Consider the following 23,705-nt stretch of genomic DNA (forward strand, 5'->3'; position numbering starts at 1 on the left):
TAGAACTTTGCTTGTGTGACCATTATCCATGTGTAATTCGATAAGGGGAATAATTTGCATAACGTTAAAGTGAGGTACAAACGTTTGGATGCTTCGAGTACACGTGCGCGTGTCGTTTTGTGGAAGTTTAGTGCGTAGAGCCGAATGCGAAGGTTTTTTAACCGAAGGGAACTCTTGACAGACGCGAATATTTGTGGGAATTACCGTTTAAGTTGACGTCCACGATAATTCACCCAGCCTTTAACATGACAGAAGTTTCTTCAAATCACTCTTCCAACGACACCGAAGGGTCGTAAGTATTGTCTTTTCTATGAATTCGGATATTCTTAAAATAGACTTCCGGTTTATGTCAAACTTCTACGAAAACAAAGCTTTCCTTGAACCGAGCCGATTCCTGCAGCAACAGTCGATAAGTTTGTGCGATTTAAATACCATTTGGATTCCACCATAATTATTGCTGGAGAAGAGTTCTGCTTTGACATTCAACCCGTTTAGAATTTTCAAGGTAAAAGATTATCGTTATGTTCTCTAGAACTCCACTTTCTAAGCAATATTTATCCACAGGAATATTCATAGTACTTCATACAGTGTCCACTTATATGCTAAACTTCATACGTGCTTCAGAAGAATGTTGAATGAACGTCGAATGTCGGCCATTTCGACAGCGTCACGCAATGACAACGTCTTCAGGCAAACATCACGCCGCATATCAGTTTATTTTGACGAGTTTTATAGGCACAAAGTTTTCAAAAAGAAAAAACAACAAACAAGCAAACTACAGGTAACTTATTTAGAAATGAGTGAAGCGCCTGGCAATCACAAGGTGGCAAATTTGATTTTCAAACTTTCATTAATCCGCGAAGGTTTCCATGAAACGTCGTGGTTTGACATTTTGATAATTATCAGAAAAGCTTGGCCACGCGTCACGCAGTCTCCCTTGTAGAATTCTCAGAAAGTTTCACATACTACTATTGTTCTTCATGTGTAACGATCACTTATAAACCGATATGATTGATTGATGTTTTTATATATGTTTTGTTGCGTTACAGTTCATGTGTACAGACTGAGAGGAAATTTGATCATGGATGTCTCGCTCCCGCGGTAAGTGAACAATCGTCTGAACACGCAGGAAGTGCTGATAAAACAAACGGATAAAGAGATGGGAAGATAAACTATCTAGCTCCCAGTTTATAATTCTCTTTATTTAATCGAACTCTTTCCGCTTACTTCGTTCATTCGTTTGTTCGTTCGACCAGTTCGTTCATGCGTTGACATGTTGTTGTTTTTCTTGTGGGGTTGTGTGGCCGAGTGTTTAGACCGCTGGACTTGTAATCTGGTGGTCGCGAGTTTAAGTCTCCCATCCTGCTACTCATGGAGTTTGTTTTCAGTTGCCCCAAGTTCAACCCCTTTGCTTGCTGGTTGCCTCCACCTGGTCGGGTTTTTATAAAAGACGTTTTGTGTCTTCGTTTCGTTACAATTTGTTTCAGTGGATAAGAAGAGCCACCTCGTAGAGTTTCAACAGCTTAATCCCATTATTGTTAGTATTAATATTATTATTATTATTATTATTATTATTATTATTATTATATGTAGAGCTTTATTCACAACTCAGTCAGAATATTTACAGATGGATACAGAACGAAAACAAATCGTGCTTTATGTACAAAAATGTATATTGACTCCGAAGAACTTGCATAGCTAAAGCAAAATAAGAGTTCACTGGTAAAATTATCAACATAAAAAGCAACTATTTAGAAATCAATCTTTCAAATAGTTGTGAAAGATAAATGGTCTAAAAGTCAATATTTAAATATTGTTTATTATCACTATAATTATTATATTTCCAAGGCTTCGCAGCAGCACGAAGTAAGATATCGCTTTGATGAGCCTCACGATGCTTTTGAAATTCATTTTTTTAATTTTATATTATCATTGTTTTCTTTTTATTTCTCTTCATTTTTCGCTCATGGGATTCGTTCAGTTCGTGCGTTCGTTTATTTGTCCAGTTTCTTTGTCCGTTCGTGGGTTCTTCATTCGTGATCGTTTTCCGTTCAGTTCGTCCTCGGTGCTCGTTCGTCAGCTAGTTCGATCGGTTCGTTCGTTCATTTCCTCTGCAGTTCAGTTCGTTTGTTCTTTATTTCGTCTGTTAGTTTTGTTCTTTCATTCATTAGTTCGTTTGCTCTTTCATTCGGTAGATCGTTCTCAACGGCTCGAAATTCTCCCCCAACAGTCCATTTTACAGTTGGTTTCCAGGCCTTTGAACAGAAGTGAGGCTAAGGTTGACCTTGATTTCATACAAACCTAGCTGTTTTTCAATCGAAAATTACTTTGTTATCGATCATGCTGACTAGATTCTGGTCTTCATCATAACGAGGTCACCTTCAGCCTCTCTCCAAGTCAAAGGGTTGGCAACTAAGTACACAACTGTAAAATGGCCTTTTTTACATAACATTATTCTTCTCTTTTCTATAGATTGTCATTATTTTGATACTGTCATGTCTCAAACGTCGTAGCAGGTGGAAACTTGAATATTGCAAAGGATACCCTGGGTTGTTAATGTAAGTTGAAGCTTCGTTTCTATCTTGGCAGTAGAAATAAACCTATAAATAATGGCTTTGGAGCTACAATTTGTACTTGTTTGTGTTTCAGACCAATCAACTTCTTGGGAGGAATAGACAAAATCAACAGGTATACTATCGCTATTACCTTTGGAGCCACAGCCAGTACCTTCTTCTCTAACTCAACATTGGAATTCGCAGACCCACCATGGTTATCAGGTTAGTAGATCCACAGGCTTCCCAAACACACGATGATAGCAGAGTCTGCGCATTGGCGATTTTTGTCTTGAGAATCTCTCGGATTACTGCTATTTGCAAAAGATTTTGCGTAAAAGTGGATTACTTAAGTTAGAGAGACTATCAAAGGTCGGTACTTTTAACGAAGGAACGTGACAATGACCACGGATTTCTCTAAAATGTTTTACGCGATAGAATTGCTTTGCAGGATATACAGAGAACAAACTAATGCGGAAATGAGCATACCCATCTTCTTAAATTACGCCCTGCATTAATATTATGCCTTGCATTAGGTTTATTACCCTGCAATAACCACAATGTGCGTTATCTTTCTTTTTAGTTTTTTCTGCTCTTTTTTCTGTTCTTGAGTATGGAATCCTGTTCTACCCATTTTTTGCCTGTTTGACAACTGAGAACAGACTGGCTGGCTCTTTGCTGGGTTTTCTTTATGCTACCATGCGGTAAGACCAATGTCATCTACAAATAGGCCATGACTGAATCCTTTAACTCCTATGAATGTTCAAGACAGAATTTCTCCTTTCAATATCAATTACATATTAGGCAGAAAATTGATGAGAATGAAGAAAATATCAAGGAGGGGATTATAAGTTGATCCAGTACCAAATTCTCCAAATTAACATCCTCTGATTTGTGTGGCAGACAGTAAGGGGAATTACTAATCTGATCTTGGGAATAAAAGGTAGTTTAAAAGCAGTTTTTGTTAAAACTTTCCGAAGGCATTCGTTCAAATTAGGATTTCTCTTTCCTCATCTTTTCTCCCCTACTGTGTTTTTTCCTGTATTTACGTTTGGCGCACGTTCAATGTGACGAAGGGCTGACGCTCGAAACGTCAGCTTTTTTACTCTTTACAGTGGCTGAGTTACGTTTTCAACTCAGTTGTTAACACTAAATTACCTGCTATCCTCTCGCATCGACGCAGCACCACAGTTTCTTTATCATTTTTGACAGTCCGTTTCTCCACCAGCCAGTCGGTCAGTAAACTATTCAATTAGACGGTAAACCAGTCAGTCAGGCAGTCAGTCCCTTATATAGTTAGTCAGTCAGTCAGTTAGCCATTCAGTTAGTCCATCGGTGAACCAGCCAGTTAGTCAGTAAGTGAATCAGTCAATCAACCATGAATTGTATAGGTGTTGAAAGAATAATTCGTAAACTCCCACAAAAACACAGTTATATCTTTTTGTTTTTCGTTCATTATTTTCAGATTCATCGTTGGACTTGTGATTGAATTTCAGTGCACGGAATCTTATGTAGTAAGAAACATAGTTTTAATAATAAAAATAATATTCATCATCATTATCATCGTCATCATCATCATCATCATCATGTAAATATCTGGCATTCGCCAAGGTGCTTGTTGTTATAGTAGTTAATCTATTTTCATTCCTATTTATTGATTTTTTTCCGATGAGCCATTGGCTAGGCACAGTGGTCAAATTCTGCTTATATATAAAAGTTATAAAGACTATGAGACGTGCTTTTAGGCTGTCAGAACCAAGTTGACTCACAAAACTGAGTCACCAAACACCACGCAGGTTAGTGAGTCGTGGTGTTTTAGAACTGTATGACCTGATTGGTGAAGCTCGAAACAGAATGGTAAATCAACGGGATACCCGTGCTTGAATAACCTTTGTGTTCAATAAGTCTCGAGTTTTCCTTTTGTTTTATTTATTGGTTTCCTGAACATTCCAACTTTTTTCTGCTTAGTTTGTGAGACAGCGGTTCATATGTTTTCCTCAAGAACTTTACGCGGGAGATTGGCGCGCGAGCGCCCAAATTTGATCCCCTCACGCATGCCCTAAGCTTGACCGCTGAGTTGCGCGCGCTGGTGTGTTTAATCATTCACCTGCTCGCCCTCTCGTCCCTTCCTTTGTTCTTTCGTGTGCTCGTTCTTGCGTTTTTTCGTTTGTTTATTCCTGAAGCTAGTCGACTAAAGAATTCATTCTCTTAAGTCACCGAGCTCTGCTCTGCATGAACTTGCAAATTGAAGTTTTCATTTTATTCTTTTAGGAAGATATAAAAACCAAGCAATATATTGAATTCCTTGGCAAAGTTCCCACTTACCTCTGTCTACTGTTCATTGCTCTGAGGTTTGCTGTGCTACTTGTTTTGCAAATAAAGCAGTGCCGAGTGCTGTCATCTTGGGTAAGTTCCGTTTGTTAAAAAGATGATGTTACTCGTTTATAGTATGAAAATTTAATTTTAAAAAAATTAAATCACGAAAAATTCCGCTGATAATCATCCCTGGGGATGATAATCATCCCTGGGGGGAGGGGGGGTTGGTGGGTGGTTTGCAGGATTTTGGGGAGATGACATGGCTTTTATCACTGGAGGGGAGATTAGTCGGCCAGAATTTATCTTTGGGTAAACTCTCCAAAATTCGTTGCCTATTAGGGAGGATACTAGAATACTACAAAGGCTTAGTTAGGGAATCAGGTAAGTTTTATAGCGATACAACCAGAATCCTCCTATTTTCCGTCAACTCCCCCCTCTCCCTTCCCGATAAATGGAGACCGATTCCTAAAAACGCCGTAATTTTCTATCAGTCCAATGGAAACATATTTGAATTATGTGTCAGGTGGTAATCTTGACCGTAAAAACTCAGATTTTCTTTTCCATATATGCTCCCGTTTTGTTTATTATTATCTTTCTGGTGTCTATGTACCAACGATCCCTCTTCACTGCCCCTGAAAACTATGTGATCCCCCAAACATCAGCCAACCCCAATATGGAAAGTTTCCAACGACTCTACTTCTTCCCCAAAACCACAAATTTATGAAAATTTCGCAAAATCCTTTCTAACTTCTGCACTGTACAGCACTATTCAGAAATTTTGGGGGCTGATGAACATCACACCTGTTTGATCGAAGCATCAGGGCGTATTCACGTCAAGCAGTTGCTGACTTTAGGATCGAATACGTAAGTATGCTGTTCTCTTGTTTAGCCCAAAGATGACATGGGGTTGGCGTTCAAAATGTGGCTGCTCGCTTGTGCATGTGCGAATTAGGTGGAGTGCTTTCAGTTTGTTAAGCTCAAGTTGTGTCACACGAGTTAGTAAGTCAGAGTAATTTAAAGGCGTATAACTTTTGTGGTAAAGCTCAAAACAGATTGGCAAATCAACAGGAAACTCGTACTTGAATAAGCTATGTGTTCGAAAACTCTCGAGTTCTCCTTTTCCCTACTTTTGTTTCCTTTCACAGATTTCTAATAAGATTTCAATTTTCTTTCACTCATATTGTAAGACAAAAGTTGTTTCTCGTGTTTTCCTTTGAAATTTTGCGCGGGAAATCAGCGCGCGGCTGGCCAGAATTGATCTCCTCGTGCATGCCCGACGTGCAGACGCTGTGTCTCTCTCACCCAGCCCCTCTCCCATGAAAATTACTTCCCCGAGAGATGAAGAGAGGAGAAACTGGGAACGATTTTGGGTCGCACGTAGACTTACGAATTGTCTCGAGTGGAGAACAATCTAAACACCACTGGTGAGGTGCGTGATTTCCCCCAGAATTCATCCGGTAAATTCCAGAAGGTTAACTGGAACTGTTTGGTAATTCGATTTGAAAATAGTCTATCACAGGTGCGAAATAGGCATTAGTCAGTAAGCGACCGTTCATTACTCATCGCAGGAAAGGAAGGGAAAAAGGGGGTCTCTCATTAGGCTCTGTAAAATTGTTTTGATCCCCCTTACTAGCAGTTATAGAGCATTTAAGTTTTTATAGTATCCCTTTTATACCCTACTAACAACGACAAATTCCCCCTCATTCCCCCCTGAAAGCCATGCGACTCCCTCCCCTCTACTACCACCTCAAAAAAATCTTTTGACCCACCCCCTTCCCCAGTGATGAATAATGCCCGGCCCCTCAGTGGAAAACAATTGTTATCCTATAAAGCTAAAGTAGAAATTGACATTGGAATAATTAAGTTCCAGAACCATGGCTGACGAGAAATGGTACAAGAGGCTGATCTGTAAAATCTACAGACCGAGAGGAGGTTGGTTCCATCAATCTGATTGCTTCTAATAGACAATAAAATTCTTTTGGTTGGAATTTAATATTGAGATTGTTACATTGCTTAACCCTGTAACTCCCATGAATGACAAAGAAATAATTTCTTCTCACAATATCAAGTACACAAGTGATGAGAATGAAGAAGAATATCATTTAGGGGAATATCAGTTGATCCAATACAAAATTCTCTGAACTGACATCGTAATAATTGTATGGCAAACAGTACAGAGAATTGCTAATGAGATCTTGGGAGCAGAAGGCTCAATGACAAGAGGGAAGGTCAAGGGGGTAAGTTTCTAAAGAAACAGCGGTGCTGCGTTGGTGGGAGAGTATAACAGGGTAATTTAGTATTATCAACTGAGTTGATAACGTAAATTGGCCTCCGTAAAGATTCCTAAAGCTGACAGTTGGAGCGTTAGCCCTTCGTTAATCGCTCTGACGAAGGGCTAACGCTCGAAACGTCAGCTTTGAAACTCCTTACGGCGGCAAATTTACGTGTTCAACTCAGTTGATAATACTAAATTCCCTAGTCAAGAATTACCTCGGTGACGAATAACCTATGAAAATTGACCTGCCGTTTTCTTTATCGATTCTACGCTCCTTGCTAAACAGTTTACCCTTTAACTCCCACGATCTAACTGCCAACTCTCTCCTCTAGCTGTTACACATTTCCTTGTAAATCAGTTACGTGAATTTGGTGTTAGGTCAAGCGAGATACAACTTCTAATCAAAACGTTTGAGTGTACTGCTTACCTGTTTTCCTTTTTACCTTTTACTTTATTGGAAGTTGAAGGGTTAACATTCGTGTTCTTTTTCACTCTCACGAATTGGAGGTGCATTTGTTAACGCTGCATGCCACTCAAAACTAATTCAGTGTTTTATTTAGTTCTTTTCAGGTACTTTACTGATATTTTCTTAGTTCAGTTTAGTTTTGTCTATATTCTAAATTTTTGATTAATAGTGTTTGACAAAAATATGAAACTGATACATAGATTTTATTTCAGATTTTAAATTCTCAACGCAATTAATTTCCACCTTAGTGGTTGCAGGAATAATTGTGTTTCAGGTCAGTTTGATTTTTCCGTGTCATGTAACTGCAATGACTTCGGTTGCGCCCACTGTTCACAAGCTATCTGGATAAATTTTCTACCGAAAACGGAGCTATTAAAAAACCTTCTTCACATTAAAACGCAGCCTTAAACTAAGATTGGAGCAGCTTTCCACGCAAATTCGCATAAATTTTCGCTGCATTATTACGTAAAAAATATCGTATTTTTTCACGTGTGTTGTAACAGCTTTTATCACATAAACTGCGATGTTACACAAGGATTTCCGGCCCGGAGAAAAGCCGTAACAACACACGTGAAAAAATATCGTGTTTTTTTACGTTTGTTGATATAATCAATCAGCTGCTTACATGTTACTCGCCTTTGGCGTCACACGGCCGGGTTGATGAATGAACGGCCTTCACGATTCTTAATACAAGTTGTTTGTCGGAGCTTTCTCGAATTATGGCGGCTTAAACACTAAACAATCCGTATCGCTAACAGACAATGAGGTTCAAACTTTCCTTGAAGAGGAAGAAAACCAATTATACTAAAAGAAAAGCCGAAAGTTGCGTATTCAGTGGCTTTGGTGGTAGCATTTCTCTCGGCTGAGAATAAAAATCGACTACCAGATGATTTGCTACTGGCCGATTTTGGCCGTTTACCTGAAAGACTTCTTCTGTCGGTAAGGACAAAGTCAATAAATGAGAATTTTGTAAATCGAAAATTACGGCCATTGTTGTTTTTATAATCATGATTCAACGCATTTTTCCATCTTAAGAGTGAGCGCCAACGCACTCTACCATTGTTATTCGAGGATTGTCGATTCATTTATTTTCATTTATTAATGAAGTCGGCTTTTCTTCCCCACTGAAGGGCTATTGTGTTTATATGATAAACAAAATAATACAGGGTTACTTGTAGATATGGAATTTCTCTTATCGTGTTCAACTTGACATCTCACGAGTGAGCGCAGCAGTTAAACACTCGAAGAGAAATTCCATATCTACGCACGCCTATGTATTATTCTCTATTTCTCAGGGCTGGTAGTCCTTGTATAACACCGTAGTTTTTATGATAAACGCCAAATAATTAAAAAAAAATACTATTTCTTCCTATTTTTTTTTCAGGTTATGTTGCATTATCTCTCGTTGTTTGATTACTACGAAAAAGAATTTGTCTCGTCTTGTGTTCACGGCCCCATTTGTCGGGGATTTGTTCCTCTCTTATTTCGTAAGTTTAAGGCATTTTTTGGAATTTATTGGGGAAAATAAACTAACTGTTTTGTATAGGAACTGTAACCTTGTAAGTAATGTATTTTGTAACTCCCCTAGTTTTATTCCGTCAGTCCCCACTCCGCTATTCCATCCACTTGCCAATCTGGTATTTTCTTCAGATAGCCAATCTTTTATTAAAATTAAAATTACTTTAGTTACTGACGTGAGTCAAAAGAAAAAAAAAAACAAGCTTAAAATGTTGCCAGCAAGGACATGGATGAATACACAAAAATCTCGCTTTCTCGAAAAATGGTGTCACTCGCCACCTGAGCTATGTTGTAATATTCAAGACCCGCAATTGTGTGCAATTCTGTCGATCTTGATATGCTTTACAAGTCTCGAACCCAGATCTAACCGTGTGACTGTAACTGCAATTGGCCGTGGAAGGTCTGCGTGATGAATATGAAAGCGATCTTCTTAGTAATGAACACCGCTTACGCAGTAGTGGGAATAAGGCCTGAAAAAAATTCAGGTCTGTTTAGAATTTGAACCCATGACCTTTGCGTTACTGGCGTTGTGCTCTAACAACGAACTAACAAGCCAACTGGGTTTATTACAACCCAGCATAGTGCGAGACCAGCTCCCAGTTTTCATCGATCACTGCAAAGATCACGTAAATATTCATTTCTTAAACCGCAGTTCACTTATATGATATTTGTACCTTCAAAGTCAAACGAGACTAATGCTGTACTTTACTGTGACTTGAAACAGATGCTTTGGAGGGAGGAGTTATTACAGCAGCTACCGTTTCTATTTTGTTGATGCTGCATTTTATGAAATGCCACAGGTAGGTTAAATAAGATTCGATGTCCTCACGATCATTGTGTTTTTGTCTTCTTGGGAGATAAGAAGAACAGTATGGAAAATATGCATACTGATGATGATGATGATGATGATGAAAGGGTTAAGTCTTCAACATGTAAATTAACAATTGGTTCATACGTCAGCATGCGTTCCTCGAGATATGAAGCACGCGGGAAGTTTGGAGAGCACGAAAGATGTGTAAGAGCTTCTTGAGTGCTCTCCAAACTTCCCAAGTACTTCATATCTCGATGAACGCACAGCTGATGTATGGACCAATTGTTTTATAACATTTTTAACCCGATGGAAAATTTTTTTTCGCGATGGATTTGTTTGCTGACGTCATGAGCGTGCACAATAGGAATATGAAGCACGCTCGCGCAATTGAATTTGATGAGGCAAATTTACGAGCTATGTCATAATTTACTTTGAAGGAGGAGAAAGGACTGATAATTCGCTAAGCTCAAGCATCTTGCTAAATATCCCACTCTTTTAAACCTTTCAGATCTTATTATTTCACCAATCTTACCTGCTCAGTACTCCATTTGAATGATAGCTTACAAATATGTTATTTTTGATTCAAGAGACAATATGTTACAGATGTATCGAGGCCAAAGAACTTTTTTCCAAGACGTGACTGTCTCTCCTGCGAATTTAGTGGTGGGTTACTATGCCTTCTGCTTCCAGTGTTGCGTTACTTTGTGCTATAGTTCGCGTTACATAGTTTGTGATGCATAAGTTTATACGTCGCCAGGTTTTGACTGACAGTCTTGTATGTTGCTAAGGGCCACGTGCGCCTGGATTGGATAAGACTTTGAGGGTTAGATATTATACAAATATAAAATACAGTCTTTCGGGTGAAGACAAGTGTAATTTACGAACTAGCAAGTGTGTTATGATTGCATGTGCGACAGTTACTAATGCTCAAAACCCTGACATCTCACGACTTTGACTTCTTTGCAGCCAGATCTCGTTCGCGTTCGAACTTATCAAGTCAGTAAGACATCGGGCAATTTTGGTTATTGATCATGCTTAACCTGTTTTATTGGAATTATGAGACCCTTTCCTCCAACAACGGACCCTTAGAAACGAGTTTACATAAAATGTTGAGTGACAACAGACGTGCATGTGACTGCAGCAAGACATAAAAATGACAAAACCCGACGTCACTTACTCACGTGTACTAGTTCGATTAAAACCAAGAACTTTCCATGTCAACAAAAGTGGTTGATTTTTTACTGAAAAATTTATGTTGGTCACTGTTGTTTCAGGGACAAAGTTTGTTATTTTCTGGATATCAGATTGCATTTGTTCTAACAGGTATGTAACAGGCGTTTCTGAAAATTTACAATGTAAAATATTTTTTCTACAAGATGTCAAAAACAAATATTTTTACCTGGGGTATGTTGGGCTATTTTTTAAGCTTTTCAACTAATGACATTTATTATTATTTTTAGGATACACTGTATTGAGTTTTTTCCTGGCCATCATAGTTGTCAGCCTCACTGCCATTTTCAAGTACATCGATTTTTTAGTTTCACCGGAAATGTTAGAGGTGTACAAAAATATTGGACAGGCCTTTGCGTAAGTTTCATGCTGCTAGATTCACTGTTAAACATGAACTTTACCAATTTGTTTACCTTATTATTACCTTAATCAGTTTGAAATAAACATTCCGTCAACAATGGGAAAGGAGAAGGATACTCCTTGCCCAACTGCACAAAGTAGAGTACAAAAAACGGGCGGACAGAGGACAATTATCCTGTCATACTGTACTGTTGGTTTTTTTGTATTGTAGTAGAAACCTGTTTAACTGGTCGACTGCCCGCGACTGTGCTTCTTTGCTTTCCCCGTCGTACGCGAAATGAGCAGAAATACTTGACAGAAAAAAACAAACAGTTAGATAATAAATAACTTATCCGACATTTTGGTCTGGTATTGCTTAGTATTTTACTCTCTGTTTACATTAAGGCATAACTCGTACACTTACTCAGCGAGAATACACACCAAAACGTCTTATAGGATATTTTTATACCTCATATTGATCGTGTTCGAGGTCCTTACTGTAATAAACGGACCGAGTACTCTGCTTAGATTTATGGCCCTGGTGCGAAGCGCGCGGGAGGGGGGGTCAATCTCGGTCAATTTTTTACAGTGCGTACCTCAAACACGACTGATCAGAGGTGGTGTCCTTCCCCTCCTCCCCCCAGTGTACGCTTTCCACCCCTAGCACTTCCAAGGGATAATGGATTTTTTTATGAATGCCATTTCAGGCCACCAATTTGCTTGGCGATTTGCTTGTGGCTGTACCAGTTATTCCTCACCTACTACGTATTTCGAGACAGAGACTTTCCGAACATCACAATCACTGTTGATAACAGGCAAGTTGATACGAAATAAGTAAGTATTTCATGTGCCATTTTTTTCCTTTTTTCTTCTTCTCCATTTTCTTACTGAGATGGTTTTTCCACAGACGGTTTTATTCTATTATGTCCTACTTCTTCTTCTTCTACAATATACTTCTTGGACTGTTCTCCTGCATCATGCGAATTCTAAAAGGCATGATTTTAGGAGTGATCTTCATCTCTCGAATCGACCGAACGTCGCTGATGCAGGGATTCCAGACTTGGGACAAAGGTATGGAAGCAAAAGGGGAGGGGTGGGGATAAGTTGTAAACGTTAGAAATCTGTCGTGATGAGTCACGATCAATCTGCTTGGAGGTGAGCCAGGAAGATTGGTTCGAATTCAGCAAGTCGAGGCTTAAAAGTAAATTCTGTAGGAGAAATAATTATCATCAAACGACGAACTCGTCTAATATAATAAAAGACAAGGAAAAAACGAACGAACAAACAAAAACAAAACAAAATGAGGCATTTTTCTTCCTGTTCTTTTGCGTGTTCGTGTGTATGTTTTTAGTTTGCTTGCTATTTCATTCGCTCAGGGTCTTCATGATATCATCTTTTTTTAACGCTATTTTCCAGCCTTCGTGGCATATCTGGGATTCATCCACATACTGGTGGCTCACAACCACCCTGTTATGCTGATGTTTTGCCAGCTGCTCATCAACAGCAACAAGGATCGTCAATATGGCACAGTGGGGAGGGAGGGTAAGGAAGATACTAACAGTATTAGAGGAGTAAAGGGTTTGGACTCAGGGTTTTTTAAACATTTAGTCTTCGACTCCATCTAAAACAAAATGATTATGATGATAACGGTATTGATAACGATAACGTTGTGGAAGGATTAGATTAACGATAAAAGTTGTGATAATAATCGAGATTATGATGATGATAATTAAAGTGATAACGATGATGATGATAATTGTAGTGATAACGATAATGATGACGATGATGTTGATTATTATTACCATTATAAAATGATAATCGAGCTGTTTGTTGAGCACTGAAGAAACTGAAGTAAAATAATTGTTCAATATCTTAACTTTTCAAATTTATTTACAATGAAAACATAAAAAAGCTTTAATGCCTGTAAATATAAGGAATTGAATATGGAAGCGATCTTCGAAGTAATGAACAAAGAAATTCAGGCCTGACAGGATTTGAACCCATGACCTCTGCAAAGCCTGTACAGCGCTCTACCAACTGAACAACTGAACCGGAAACGCAGTGAAGCGCAACTAATCAGGGGGCGTAGGGCATTTTAACAGCCTCTTCGGGCAGGCGTCTTTTCTCCCCTCCCCCGCCCCCTACCCCCACTGTCCACTCTAACTGCAAATCAAAAATTGTCGGTCGAACAAACGATCGCGAGCTTTTAGCGGCAGCTCGCACTAACAAGACGCCTGCACTTCAGGCTATCGAAGTAATGAACAAAAAAATTCAGGCCTGTACAGGATTTGAACCCATGACCTCTGCAATGCCTGTATAGCGCTCTACCAACTGAACTAACAAGTCAACTGGGGGCTGGTAATTATATTGGTTCCAAATAAACCCGTCTATAAGTAGTGTTCAATGCTGCGAAGATCGCTTCCATAATTTATTTATCCGCAGTTCATGTACATGATTTTCATTTATATTTACGGTCATTTAATCACCACCCTTATCAGTTCGAGCAAGTAATTTTCGTTATGGCGGATATATAGAAATTGTATACTTTCGGGAGTTTTTCGTCCATCGATGGATCATCTTTGTTCACTCTAGAGTTACCAGGCCTATGTGTACAAAATTCGCATTCAGAGGATCAGAGTTCTGCTGGTGAGTTTCGTCGCTTTTATCTTGTCCCTTTTTGGGAAGAAAAAACATTGGCGATTAGTTGTGCCACCAGTGTAACATGTAATGACAAACTGTCATTTCTTTGTTTTTGCTTCTGTATTTGTTTGTAAGTTTGTTGTTTGTTTGCCTTTTCCAAAAATACAGAACATTATGTCTAGCTTGGGCAACTTGCTTTAAGATTTGAGGAGGAAGTTTGTTTCATTCGTCTTTTTTTCGGATTCATTCTAGTACACGTGAGTAAGTGACGTCGGGTTTTGTCATTTGCATGTCTTGCTGCAGTCAAGTGCACGTCTGTTGCCACTCAACATTTGATGTAAAACACCTTCATAGCATATTCAACACATTCTTAAAAGGTGAAATTGTTTAAGAAGTTTGAAGGACCATCTACCTAGTCTCCTTCTTGGCCGTTTTTTGTCACGTTCCGCAGCGCGATCTATTGGAGGGGAGAGAGGGCGTTGCGTTACGATATCAAACAACAGCTGCGACCTACATTAGATTGCGACCTAGACTAGTTGGCTTGACTGGTATTCCATACCAACCAAACCAATCGCTTTGGCTTTGTTTTGTTTACTTTTTATTTAATTTTTGTCTGTTTGTTTATTGATTTTTCTTGTTTTGTTAAAGGTCATCCTGAGGCCCGTGTATTCCGGCCACCACACATGTCTCACCAGGCGATCAACCGCTGGTTCCTTGCTTTCACGCTTCTTCGAAATCCCTCTCTCGTGAAGTATCGCCGGCGGTGTGCCAGAGAAGCCAAAAAATGTAGCGTCTCTATTAAAGATGCAAACTATGGATCCGTCACACCGATTTGATCTCGGTAATTTCTTTTTCCAAATTGATTCACCCAATAATAAAAATAGAACTTCCAGCTGAAGTAACAATTCGAAGGGTAATTGGTCTCGCTCGTCGCAATCTTCTATTCAAAACTTTCAACTCTGTTGTAGTCTTGTATGTGAGGATCAGATCTGTGTGTAGTGTCTTATATAGGTAGCAGTTTATAACTGCGTGAAAATGCACCTGGCTATTATTGCCGTATTACAATTCTTAATTCTTTTTTTGTCCCTCGCCAGAAAAAAGGTGAACCCTCTCGTCCCTTGTCCGATTAACCCTTTAACTCCTGTGAGTGACCAAAACAGAATTTCTCCTTACAATATTAACATATAATTAAGCAGAAAAGTGAGGAGAATAAAGAAGAAAACTCAATTAGGGGACTACAAGTTGATCCAACACCAAATTCATGAGTATTTTATGCCAGACAGTAGGGAGAATTACTAATGAGATCTTAGAAGTTCAAGGGTTAAACCCCCTTCCCACTTGTACTCCTGATCGAAGTTCTAAGGTGATTGATCGATATTTTTACGATGTTCTTTTTAACTGGCTGTAAGAGGACTCTTAGTTTAGCCCAAGAAATCCTAGCTGTGGCACGTTGTATGAATGATTAAATTACAGAGGAATCCTGTGAGTTGTGTGAAGTTGTTAAACTGAATAAAGTTTAAGTCGTTATCTCTAGTACTGAATATTTCGTACTCTCCTTTGTCTCCAATCGTTCCTGTTCGTTATTTTTTTTCTGGAGTACTCTGAAATTCGTAGCTCTTAAATCCCCTTCCAAATTCAGTCAGCTTGAACCCTCGACCTCCCGCAAGGCAGTTCAGCGCCCTACAACCTAAACAGGCGGCAGTTTAACGACAGACCACACCAGCGAAAAAAAAAAAAAAGGAAGTTTATGTTATCGTGCTACACTCTTGATTAATGAAAATGAAAACTAAAAAATGTTGTGTGACGCCAAGTCCCAACTTGGCGTTATGATAGTGAAACAGCATAGCCACAAAATAGAATCATGTATCACGAAATAAACAAATGATACAAGATTTTCAGTTTCGAGTTCGATGAGCTCATATTCAGCTTCTTCAATACTGCTGGTGTTACCAAGTGCATCGTTTTGTTACACACTTGTGGGGAAAATCACATCTTCGCAGGAGTTAAGGTGAGGACAGAATTAGTCAATGAGGATCCATTGCAGGGAATAAGATAGGCGAGTATTGACTAAATTACGTAAAAAAATAATTTGAAATACAAGACTAAAGAGTGAAAGAAATATCGATCGTATTTACTCGTGTCGAGCGCGGGAGAAAGAATAATATCGACTTCGCTCGAGGCTTCAAATCTTTGGCCTTCGGATTTCACGATCTGAAAGTTTGAACTTAGCGCCTTGCAGCTCTTGTTAATGCGCCAAAACACGCATTCTTTATACATGACAATCGTCCTGCATATTGCTAAGATCTGACATGTAGTTGTGTCATGTCTGAAAATAGATAAAGAAAGAACGTTTTGAGCTCTATTGTCGAATGAAAAATATTCATAAATCTTAATCTGCTGGTCTAGAGATTGAATCCTCAAAAATTTCTCTATTACACACTCGTGAAAATAATTAGAATCGTTCTTTACCCGACGAGTGAGGAAAAAAAATCATACTCTCCTTTTTTTATTTAAACTACAAAATTATTTCTCAATACTGACATACAGATTGTCATCATGAAAAGACCTTTAGGTAGCTTATTTACATATCCATGAGGAATCTATGAAACTACAACATTGCCAAGAGAATATCAACTGCTATTTTATTGATATTACTGATTCCGTCTTGTGTGCACCTTAGTAAATGGACTATAGTGTTTGTCTAATAAACAAAATAATTCATGTTTGCTTGTAAATATAGAGTTACTCTTCTCGTAATCACCTCGATATCTCACGAGTGAGCACGGCAAACGAGTAAGATATCGAGGTGATCACTTGAAGAGGAATTGTATTGTTACGATATTTAACTCACGGTTTGAAATTATTCTTTTTGATCCAGTTATGGCAGAGAGTGTCCTGCTCTGAGGAGAAAATGGAATTGCGGGTGTTTTCCACTGAAAGGGGAATAACTGAATTTGAATCGCAGAATGAAATAATCGTCACGCAGAAACATTTAAACAAACAGTAATAAAAAAATAAACAAACGATAACTTACTTGAAGTAGAAAAGGAAGTTTTGATCACGACTCTGGGAATTAAACGAGACTAGTAAATGTTTTAAACTAGTGAATATAAAATATTTCATGTTTTCATCGATATTGTTGTGAAGCAAATAATGTTCTTAATATTTTCAGGCATGTAGAAACAACAAAGAGCATCGTTTGGAGAATAGAGAGATTCAGAGGAAGACAGTGTAACAGGTACGAATCAATTTTTAAATTCCATATTATGACAGTTGTTTAGAGCTCATGTTTTTTAAAATGGAAGCGCGTAATCTTATGTTCCTTGCGCCTGACAACAATTAGCTTTCATTTCAATCGAATTTTCTTGATTTGCCGCTGTCATATGAAATATTTCACTTACATCACGCTAAAAAAATTCATTGGTTTCTCTCATATGATTAATGGTAATAGGACCGAGTGGAGTCCAATTCGGTCTGTAATCGTAAGAGTGATTAACAAAATCGGACGACCGCGAAGCGGGAGTTTGATTTGTCAATCGGAAGGATGATTTTGGGGGCTAAAAGGTTATTAGGCGGCAGCCGCACGTGATGAGAGCGTGACAGAGCTGGATGACAGCGTGACAGAGCTGGATGACCTGTTTTATTTATAACTCTCGTGAACATCAAAACCAGCCAATATTTCTCGAAAACGAAACGAGGCGTGAGGTTAAAAAAAAAAATACAAATACAAAATGCATTTCCATAAAAAAATTTTTTTCCCTATGTCTTAAGATCGCGGTTACAGTTTTGATGTCGCAAAATTCACCATGTATTGTAATTGTAACAGTATTGTAGATGCCAATGGAATAGAAAACATGACGTCACTGCACGCAGTAACGCACCATTTATGTCTTCACATGTTAAAATATCAATGTCGCCTTAATAATCGGATTTATCAACATCACGGTAATACTTTCCGGGAAGGTTTTAATCTGCGAATGTGTCTAAGGTTTAATTCAACTTTAAAATTTAATAATTATAACAATGATAAAAATATAAAAAAATTATTTTAAAAAAAGGGGAACATTTCTTCTGATGAGATTTTGCGAAATTTTCATGTCTAAATTTGAAGTAGCTTTTTGTCAAGCTGCGTTTCGGTGCTCTCAAAATGTTTCAAAATGATCTGTGATTCACATTTGTTGTCGATATCTATATTAAAAGTAGGATAATACATGTTCACCGCTAGATAAAAATTTATCCATGATCTTGAGTTTGAAATATTTGATCGAAAGAGAGAGCGATATTACAACAATCGATGGTAAATTTCGTATCCTTGCGGGTGTGTAATATATGTACATCACTGACTAAGTATGAGCTAGAGAAGGCCAAGCTTCTTCTCTGCTGTATTCTTAAAGACCTTGAAGAAGGCTTCGTAAATAAAGAAATTGTCGCATGGAAAAAAAATATCACTCGCAACTCACGAAGCTCCTCGAGCTTTACTTTGTTTTGACTGAAGACGTATCTTTTACACAATTGTAGCCAAAACCTCCAGGTGAACCTGACTGTTCAGTCATGTGACAAAACGAGATTGTCTGGTTATGGCAATATAGGAGTTATTTAACCGGCTACAATCCTCTTTTTTCCCCTTTTTTGCGGGATGTAAAAGGGAATTAAAAAACAATTCATTTTGCACTCTTGGGTAGCCGATCACTGCATAGGATTCGCCTAATCTTGTTTCCTCTCGGATCCCCCCACAGCATGTAAATAGCAGAGAAATTGGAGTAACGTGATAAAAAGCTAACAAAAGTGAAAATTTTAAGGCCTAAATCACAATGACTATTAATTCTCGATCACGCATGAATACGAAACCTCGCCGACGTCACAACAAATTTGGTTTTTTTTTTTTTTTTAAGTCTTGCAAACATTATTCGACCTCCTCCGCAAAATTTGGCACAATAATAATGTAGACATTCACAGGAACTAAATATTTGTCTTCAACTATTCAAACTACATATCCACAAGGTGGTTACTCATACGAATTATTTAACATGTACGAAAACGAAACCTCGCCAACGTCACGGTTAATTATTTTGGATTCTTGAAAGCTTGTGAGCATCATTCGACTTCCTCTTCGAAAATTGGCACAATAAAAACATAGACCTTGACTGAAAGTAAATTTTTTTAGTCTTGAGCAATTCAAGTTACGTATCCTCTAGGTGGTTAGTCGTGTTATTTCTAACCGATTTTCGGTCAGAAATCGGTTTTAGTAGATATGCTTTTCGCGCAAAGGTATAAATTAGCACATATGTTTGCGTGTTTACATCGTACGCTGACAGGTAAAAATGAAGGCTCAGTGAAAGCCGATAATGGTGCCGAGTCTTAATCTGAAGGACGATAGTCCAGTTCAACAGAGATTTCCCGAATATCCCATTCAAAATCATACAGCAACAGATAATTTTTCGTCCTCAGAAATGTGTTTACAGATAATCTTCCTAATTTGCGCTATCAGCAGTTTTTTGTTTGCTTGTTTCATTTCGCGTTCACTACTTCCATCGCGTGCTACGCTTGGTTCGCAATTTTTTTTCATTCGTAGCAGATAATTTTTCTTGATAACAAAAGTATTGCCGAAGAGGACGACCAATGTCATTTCTCTGGTTCCCCAAAATAACCTCTTATTCAGAGCCTTCTGAATCAATTTGATTTAAAAAATTAAAAAACCAAACTTTCTCCGACACAATTTGTTATGGGCCAGCTACTTTCAGTTTTTCATATTTAACTAGCTCTTTCAAAAGAAAATTTATGGAATTTTCTCTAGCTTTGTGGAAAATTTTACCCATGCGCTTTATGAAATAACTGGGACCTTTGGTTGATAGGTGTTTTTGAGTGACGGTATATGAACGCGATCCTTTAAGTAATGGCTCGGGAGAGGGGGGGGAATGGTAGACTTCGTGACGGTTACGCAAATCCTCGCCTGTGTTTTGCCTTAATGATTCAGTAGTGAGTACTAAGCCCTTTGACGGTTAATGCCAACTTTTTACTTAAAACGAACTTTTAGGTTAAAAGAGCCTAGTGGTTCGCAAGAAAAGCAAAAAACAAAACAAAAAAAAAGAACTTCAATGATGATAACAATAATAATACAAAATTCCAAAAAAGTTATCCATGCATAATGTTTAAGTAAAATATACAAACTTTAAGGAGTCTTAAGTTTATCGGTTCAAATATAGGTCGAGTGGCTTTCCTTCCACGTCCAGTTAAGTCAACACAGCGGAACGTGACTCGAGCTGTCACGCTACCACGATAGCGTGACAGGAGAAACCTTGGGACTCTTTATTTTTCTCGACCTTCTCTTTAGATTACTTTCATTTCAGTCTCCTTTGATTTGTAACCATGATTTCTAGCGCATTAGAATCGACTCCATTTTATTTCCAGTTATGGCGGAAAGTAATCTTACAACAACGGAGGAAGAACTGGACTTAAACAATGAGCCTCCAGTCACAGGTGAGAGAAAAAGACCGTTATGTGATAATTTTGAAGTGGTTGTTAGGCCTTTGGGTCGAAAAGTTAAGTATATCTTTGATCGTGAGCAGTAATCTTTGAAACGTTTACAATTGAAAGTTTTATGTGTTTTTGGAATCTAATAAATGCGTTGGTATTCTAGGTGGCGAGGATAGTGTGCATGTTGAAATAATTGCTCTTACAGTTGTGATCACTTAAAAGATTAATATATTTTCCGCTTGGAAATTTCAGCGATAAAGGAAAGTCAAATTACGTCGAGCGATTCAGAACTGCGAATATACGATGACCCTTCAAGAGGTGAGAAAACCAGGCGAAAATAACTTCTTTGAAAGGCGTCCCAATGTAGTTTTGACATAATTACATCAAGAATTTGTACTGTTCTGGGAATGACTTGCTGAGAGTCAATAAAATTCATCTTCTAAGGTACAGCACTCAAAGTCGAACGTAAACCAAGTTGATTTGTATAGCACGAAAAGTTTGCAAGGGTCGTTAACGCCTAAAAAGATAATGACTCCCTCATAGTTCACCAACTTTGTACAAAATTACCTTTTGTCAATAACTTGCGCACGCTTTGAAAGGTTATCTTAATACTATGGAAAACGTACGCAAGGTGTAAATGGGGTTCAAAAGCTTCTCGACCTAAAAGTCACCTGATTAACTAACTGGTAATAGGCAAGCTTCAGCCAAGACTACTAATAGCCTGTTTATTTTTTACTTTATAAAAATGCATATATCATTTTTTCTGAAAATTTTGATCATTGTTATTTTTTTGTGCAGAGCTCTAAGTTTCGTTATGATCTGAAGGTTCGTTTTTAACTATAAATTTGGCATTCATTACTTTGTGTGCTTTCAGGGATAGCGAAAGTATGTCTCGAGGAAGGTAACAAAGAATACAGAAAAGGAGAATCTAATAACGCGATAAACTCCTACACGGAAGGACTTCAAGTGAACTGCAAAGATGAACGGCTTAACGCCAAGCTTTATAGCAACAGGGCAACAGCTCATTTCCGTTTGGGTAAGGATTCCTTTTTCAAGCCTCTAGGCTTTTTCATGCGCTAATAGAGTTCTCTAGCTGTATATTATAACCGAGGGTCGTAGTCAACAGCCGGGGTGTGGTCCTTGTGTGCTTGTAAACGCCCGTCATGGTCGTGAGAGACTTATAATTTTTGATACCACAGAATAACTAACCAACGACACACGCTCCCTTCCCTCCTAAAAAATCCTGCGTTTGCCCTTTTTAGAGAGTGGGGGGGAGGGAGGAAGAAAGATTAGTTAATTCGAGGTTGTTTCACGATCTTTGGGGTTGGAATCTTTGGATCTAGATCCCATTGATTCAGCTTCTGAATCGAACTTAGAAAGGGCGTCATTGGTCATCTGAAATGAGTGGGTAATTTGATTTGGCCACCGTAAAGAGATTACACAGCTAACGTCTCGAGCGTTAGCCCTCAGTCATATGGTGTCCGGATTTGCGGCATCACAGCTTTTTCGGAAATTTATCGCCTCTAAAAGGAATACACAAACTGCTCCAAGCAAAGAAACAATTCTCACAAATAGAATCCAATTTAAGCAATTACGGAAGACTAAGCATAAAAAAAAGTCCCCGACGGGATTGGAAACTGTGCGTCCTAAATACAAGCTGGGCGCTACTACCAGAATAGACACGAGACCATACGCTGGGAGCGAGGCAAACTTTAAATTTTAAATTTCTTTTAGGAAATCTGATCACAATCTTAATGAAGTAAAATTCTAATTGACCTGTGGTTGAAAATCTTAGAAGGTAATGATCCTCAGAGAAGGCCTGTAGTTTGAGCAATTGCAACTTTTTGTCGCCTAGTTTCAAGGACAAACATATAAACGGATGCTCTACACAAATTACATGCGTTCTATGACTTCATTGATGACTACTTAAAATTAATTCCTGAATTCCATAGGAAACTACTCGCAGTGTCTCGATGACGCAACGGTTGCTGTTCAATTGGAACCCACTTTAATTAAAGCCATTAAGAAAGGTGGGTTTTTCAGCCATAGTCATCAAAACTCGTAAAAGTGATTTCGTCAAAAGGAAACTGTATGAATTATGGTAGGTGACTGCATCCCAAGTGTCAATTGTATGCGGTGTGTCAATGCCTACTTTGTGGGTAAAAACGCACCAAAAGGTCCAAAAGCCTTCAATTATTTAAACTAATATTGTTAGCCGCTTTGCACTAACTCTTATTGTCCTCTTTCAATTCTTCCACAAGTTCTAATTTCCTTCATTTTTTCAGTGGTCTAGGACGAACTAAATGCAAAACTAATTCCACATTCTGCACACTTTTATACCTTAACAGCCATCAATTATTTCGCTCCACCAATCATTGCATTCTTTTCAGGAGCCAGAGCTTGTGTCGAACTTCGCTTGTATGAAGAAGCAAGGAGCTGGTTGCATATGGGATTGGCCGTATCCTTTGACGAGAATTTCAAGCGAGATAAGAGATGCAATGCGAGAAATATTTCAAAGAAAATCAATACCTTCCGATCAGATTCATCTAGACATAAAGCAAGCAGTGTTTCTTTTTATCATATAAACTGCGGGGTGCTATGCAAGAATTTTCAGCTCCGAGAAAAGCCATAACAACACATGTTAAAGCATACAACAATGTTATCATGTGTGTTTGATATTGCGAATCAGCTGCTGACTCGTCACTTGTCTTTCCCCTTTCGCTTTTTAGTCATACTGATGAATGAATTGCCAAGGCTTCACCATTCTCAATCCATGGTCATTTGTTGATGCTACCGAATTACGACTGCAAAAACATTGAAAATTTTGTATCGCGTACAGACAATGACGTTCATAATTTCCTAGAAGGGGGAACAAACAAAATACGAAAAAAAAAGGAAGTTCTCGCGGTTGAGAGCGATAATCGAGGACTGGAGGACTTGCCCCAGGCCTATTTGACTGGGTGCTCAAAAAGATTTCTTCTGTCGGTAAGGAAATAGCCAATAGCTGAGAGTTTTGTAAATTAAAAGATTACGCTGATTGTTTGTTTTTGCAACGAGTCAACCCATTTTTCACCCTGAGCCTTG

At 38.4% G+C, this 23,705-nt stretch overlaps 2 protein-coding genes across 2 annotated transcripts; both read left to right on the forward strand.

The window, feature by feature from the left end:
• Positions 1–87: 87 nt before the first annotated feature.
• Positions 88–15,635, forward strand: LOC131775508 (stimulated by retinoic acid gene 6 protein-like). The gene is made up of 20 exons (XM_059091623.2): positions 88–292; positions 1,050–1,101; positions 2,473–2,558; positions 2,650–2,777; positions 3,136–3,256; positions 4,018–4,066; positions 4,824–4,958; positions 5,632–5,732; positions 6,733–6,800; positions 7,822–7,883; positions 8,994–9,096; positions 9,852–9,927; positions 10,526–10,601; positions 11,213–11,261; positions 11,399–11,525; positions 12,215–12,322; positions 12,415–12,578; positions 12,924–13,049; positions 14,100–14,153; positions 14,796–15,635. Exons 1-20 carry the CDS (start codon positions 246–248, stop codon positions 14,981–14,983), a joined length of 1,920 nt encoding a protein of 639 aa, XP_058947606.2. The 5' UTR covers positions 88–245; the 3' UTR covers positions 14,984–15,635.
• A 1,688-nt stretch (positions 15,636–17,323) lies between these two features.
• LOC131775514 (tetratricopeptide repeat protein 4-like) lies at positions 17,324–23,253 on the forward strand. The gene is made up of 6 exons (XM_066166503.1): positions 17,324–17,385; positions 20,556–20,624; positions 20,874–20,939; positions 21,496–21,657; positions 22,574–22,651; positions 22,970–23,253. The coding sequence occupies exons 2-6, from the start codon at positions 20,558–20,560 to the stop codon at positions 23,251–23,253; spliced, it is 657 nt and encodes a 218-aa protein (XP_066022600.1). The 5' UTR covers positions 17,324–17,385; positions 20,556–20,557.
• The last annotated feature ends 452 nt before the right edge of the window (positions 23,254–23,705 follow it).

Source organism: Pocillopora verrucosa, chromosome 5, assembly GCF_036669915.1.
Source record: "Pocillopora verrucosa isolate sample1 chromosome 5, ASM3666991v2, whole genome shotgun sequence".
NCBI classification, from domain to species: domain Eukaryota; kingdom Metazoa; phylum Cnidaria; class Anthozoa; order Scleractinia; family Pocilloporidae; genus Pocillopora; species Pocillopora verrucosa.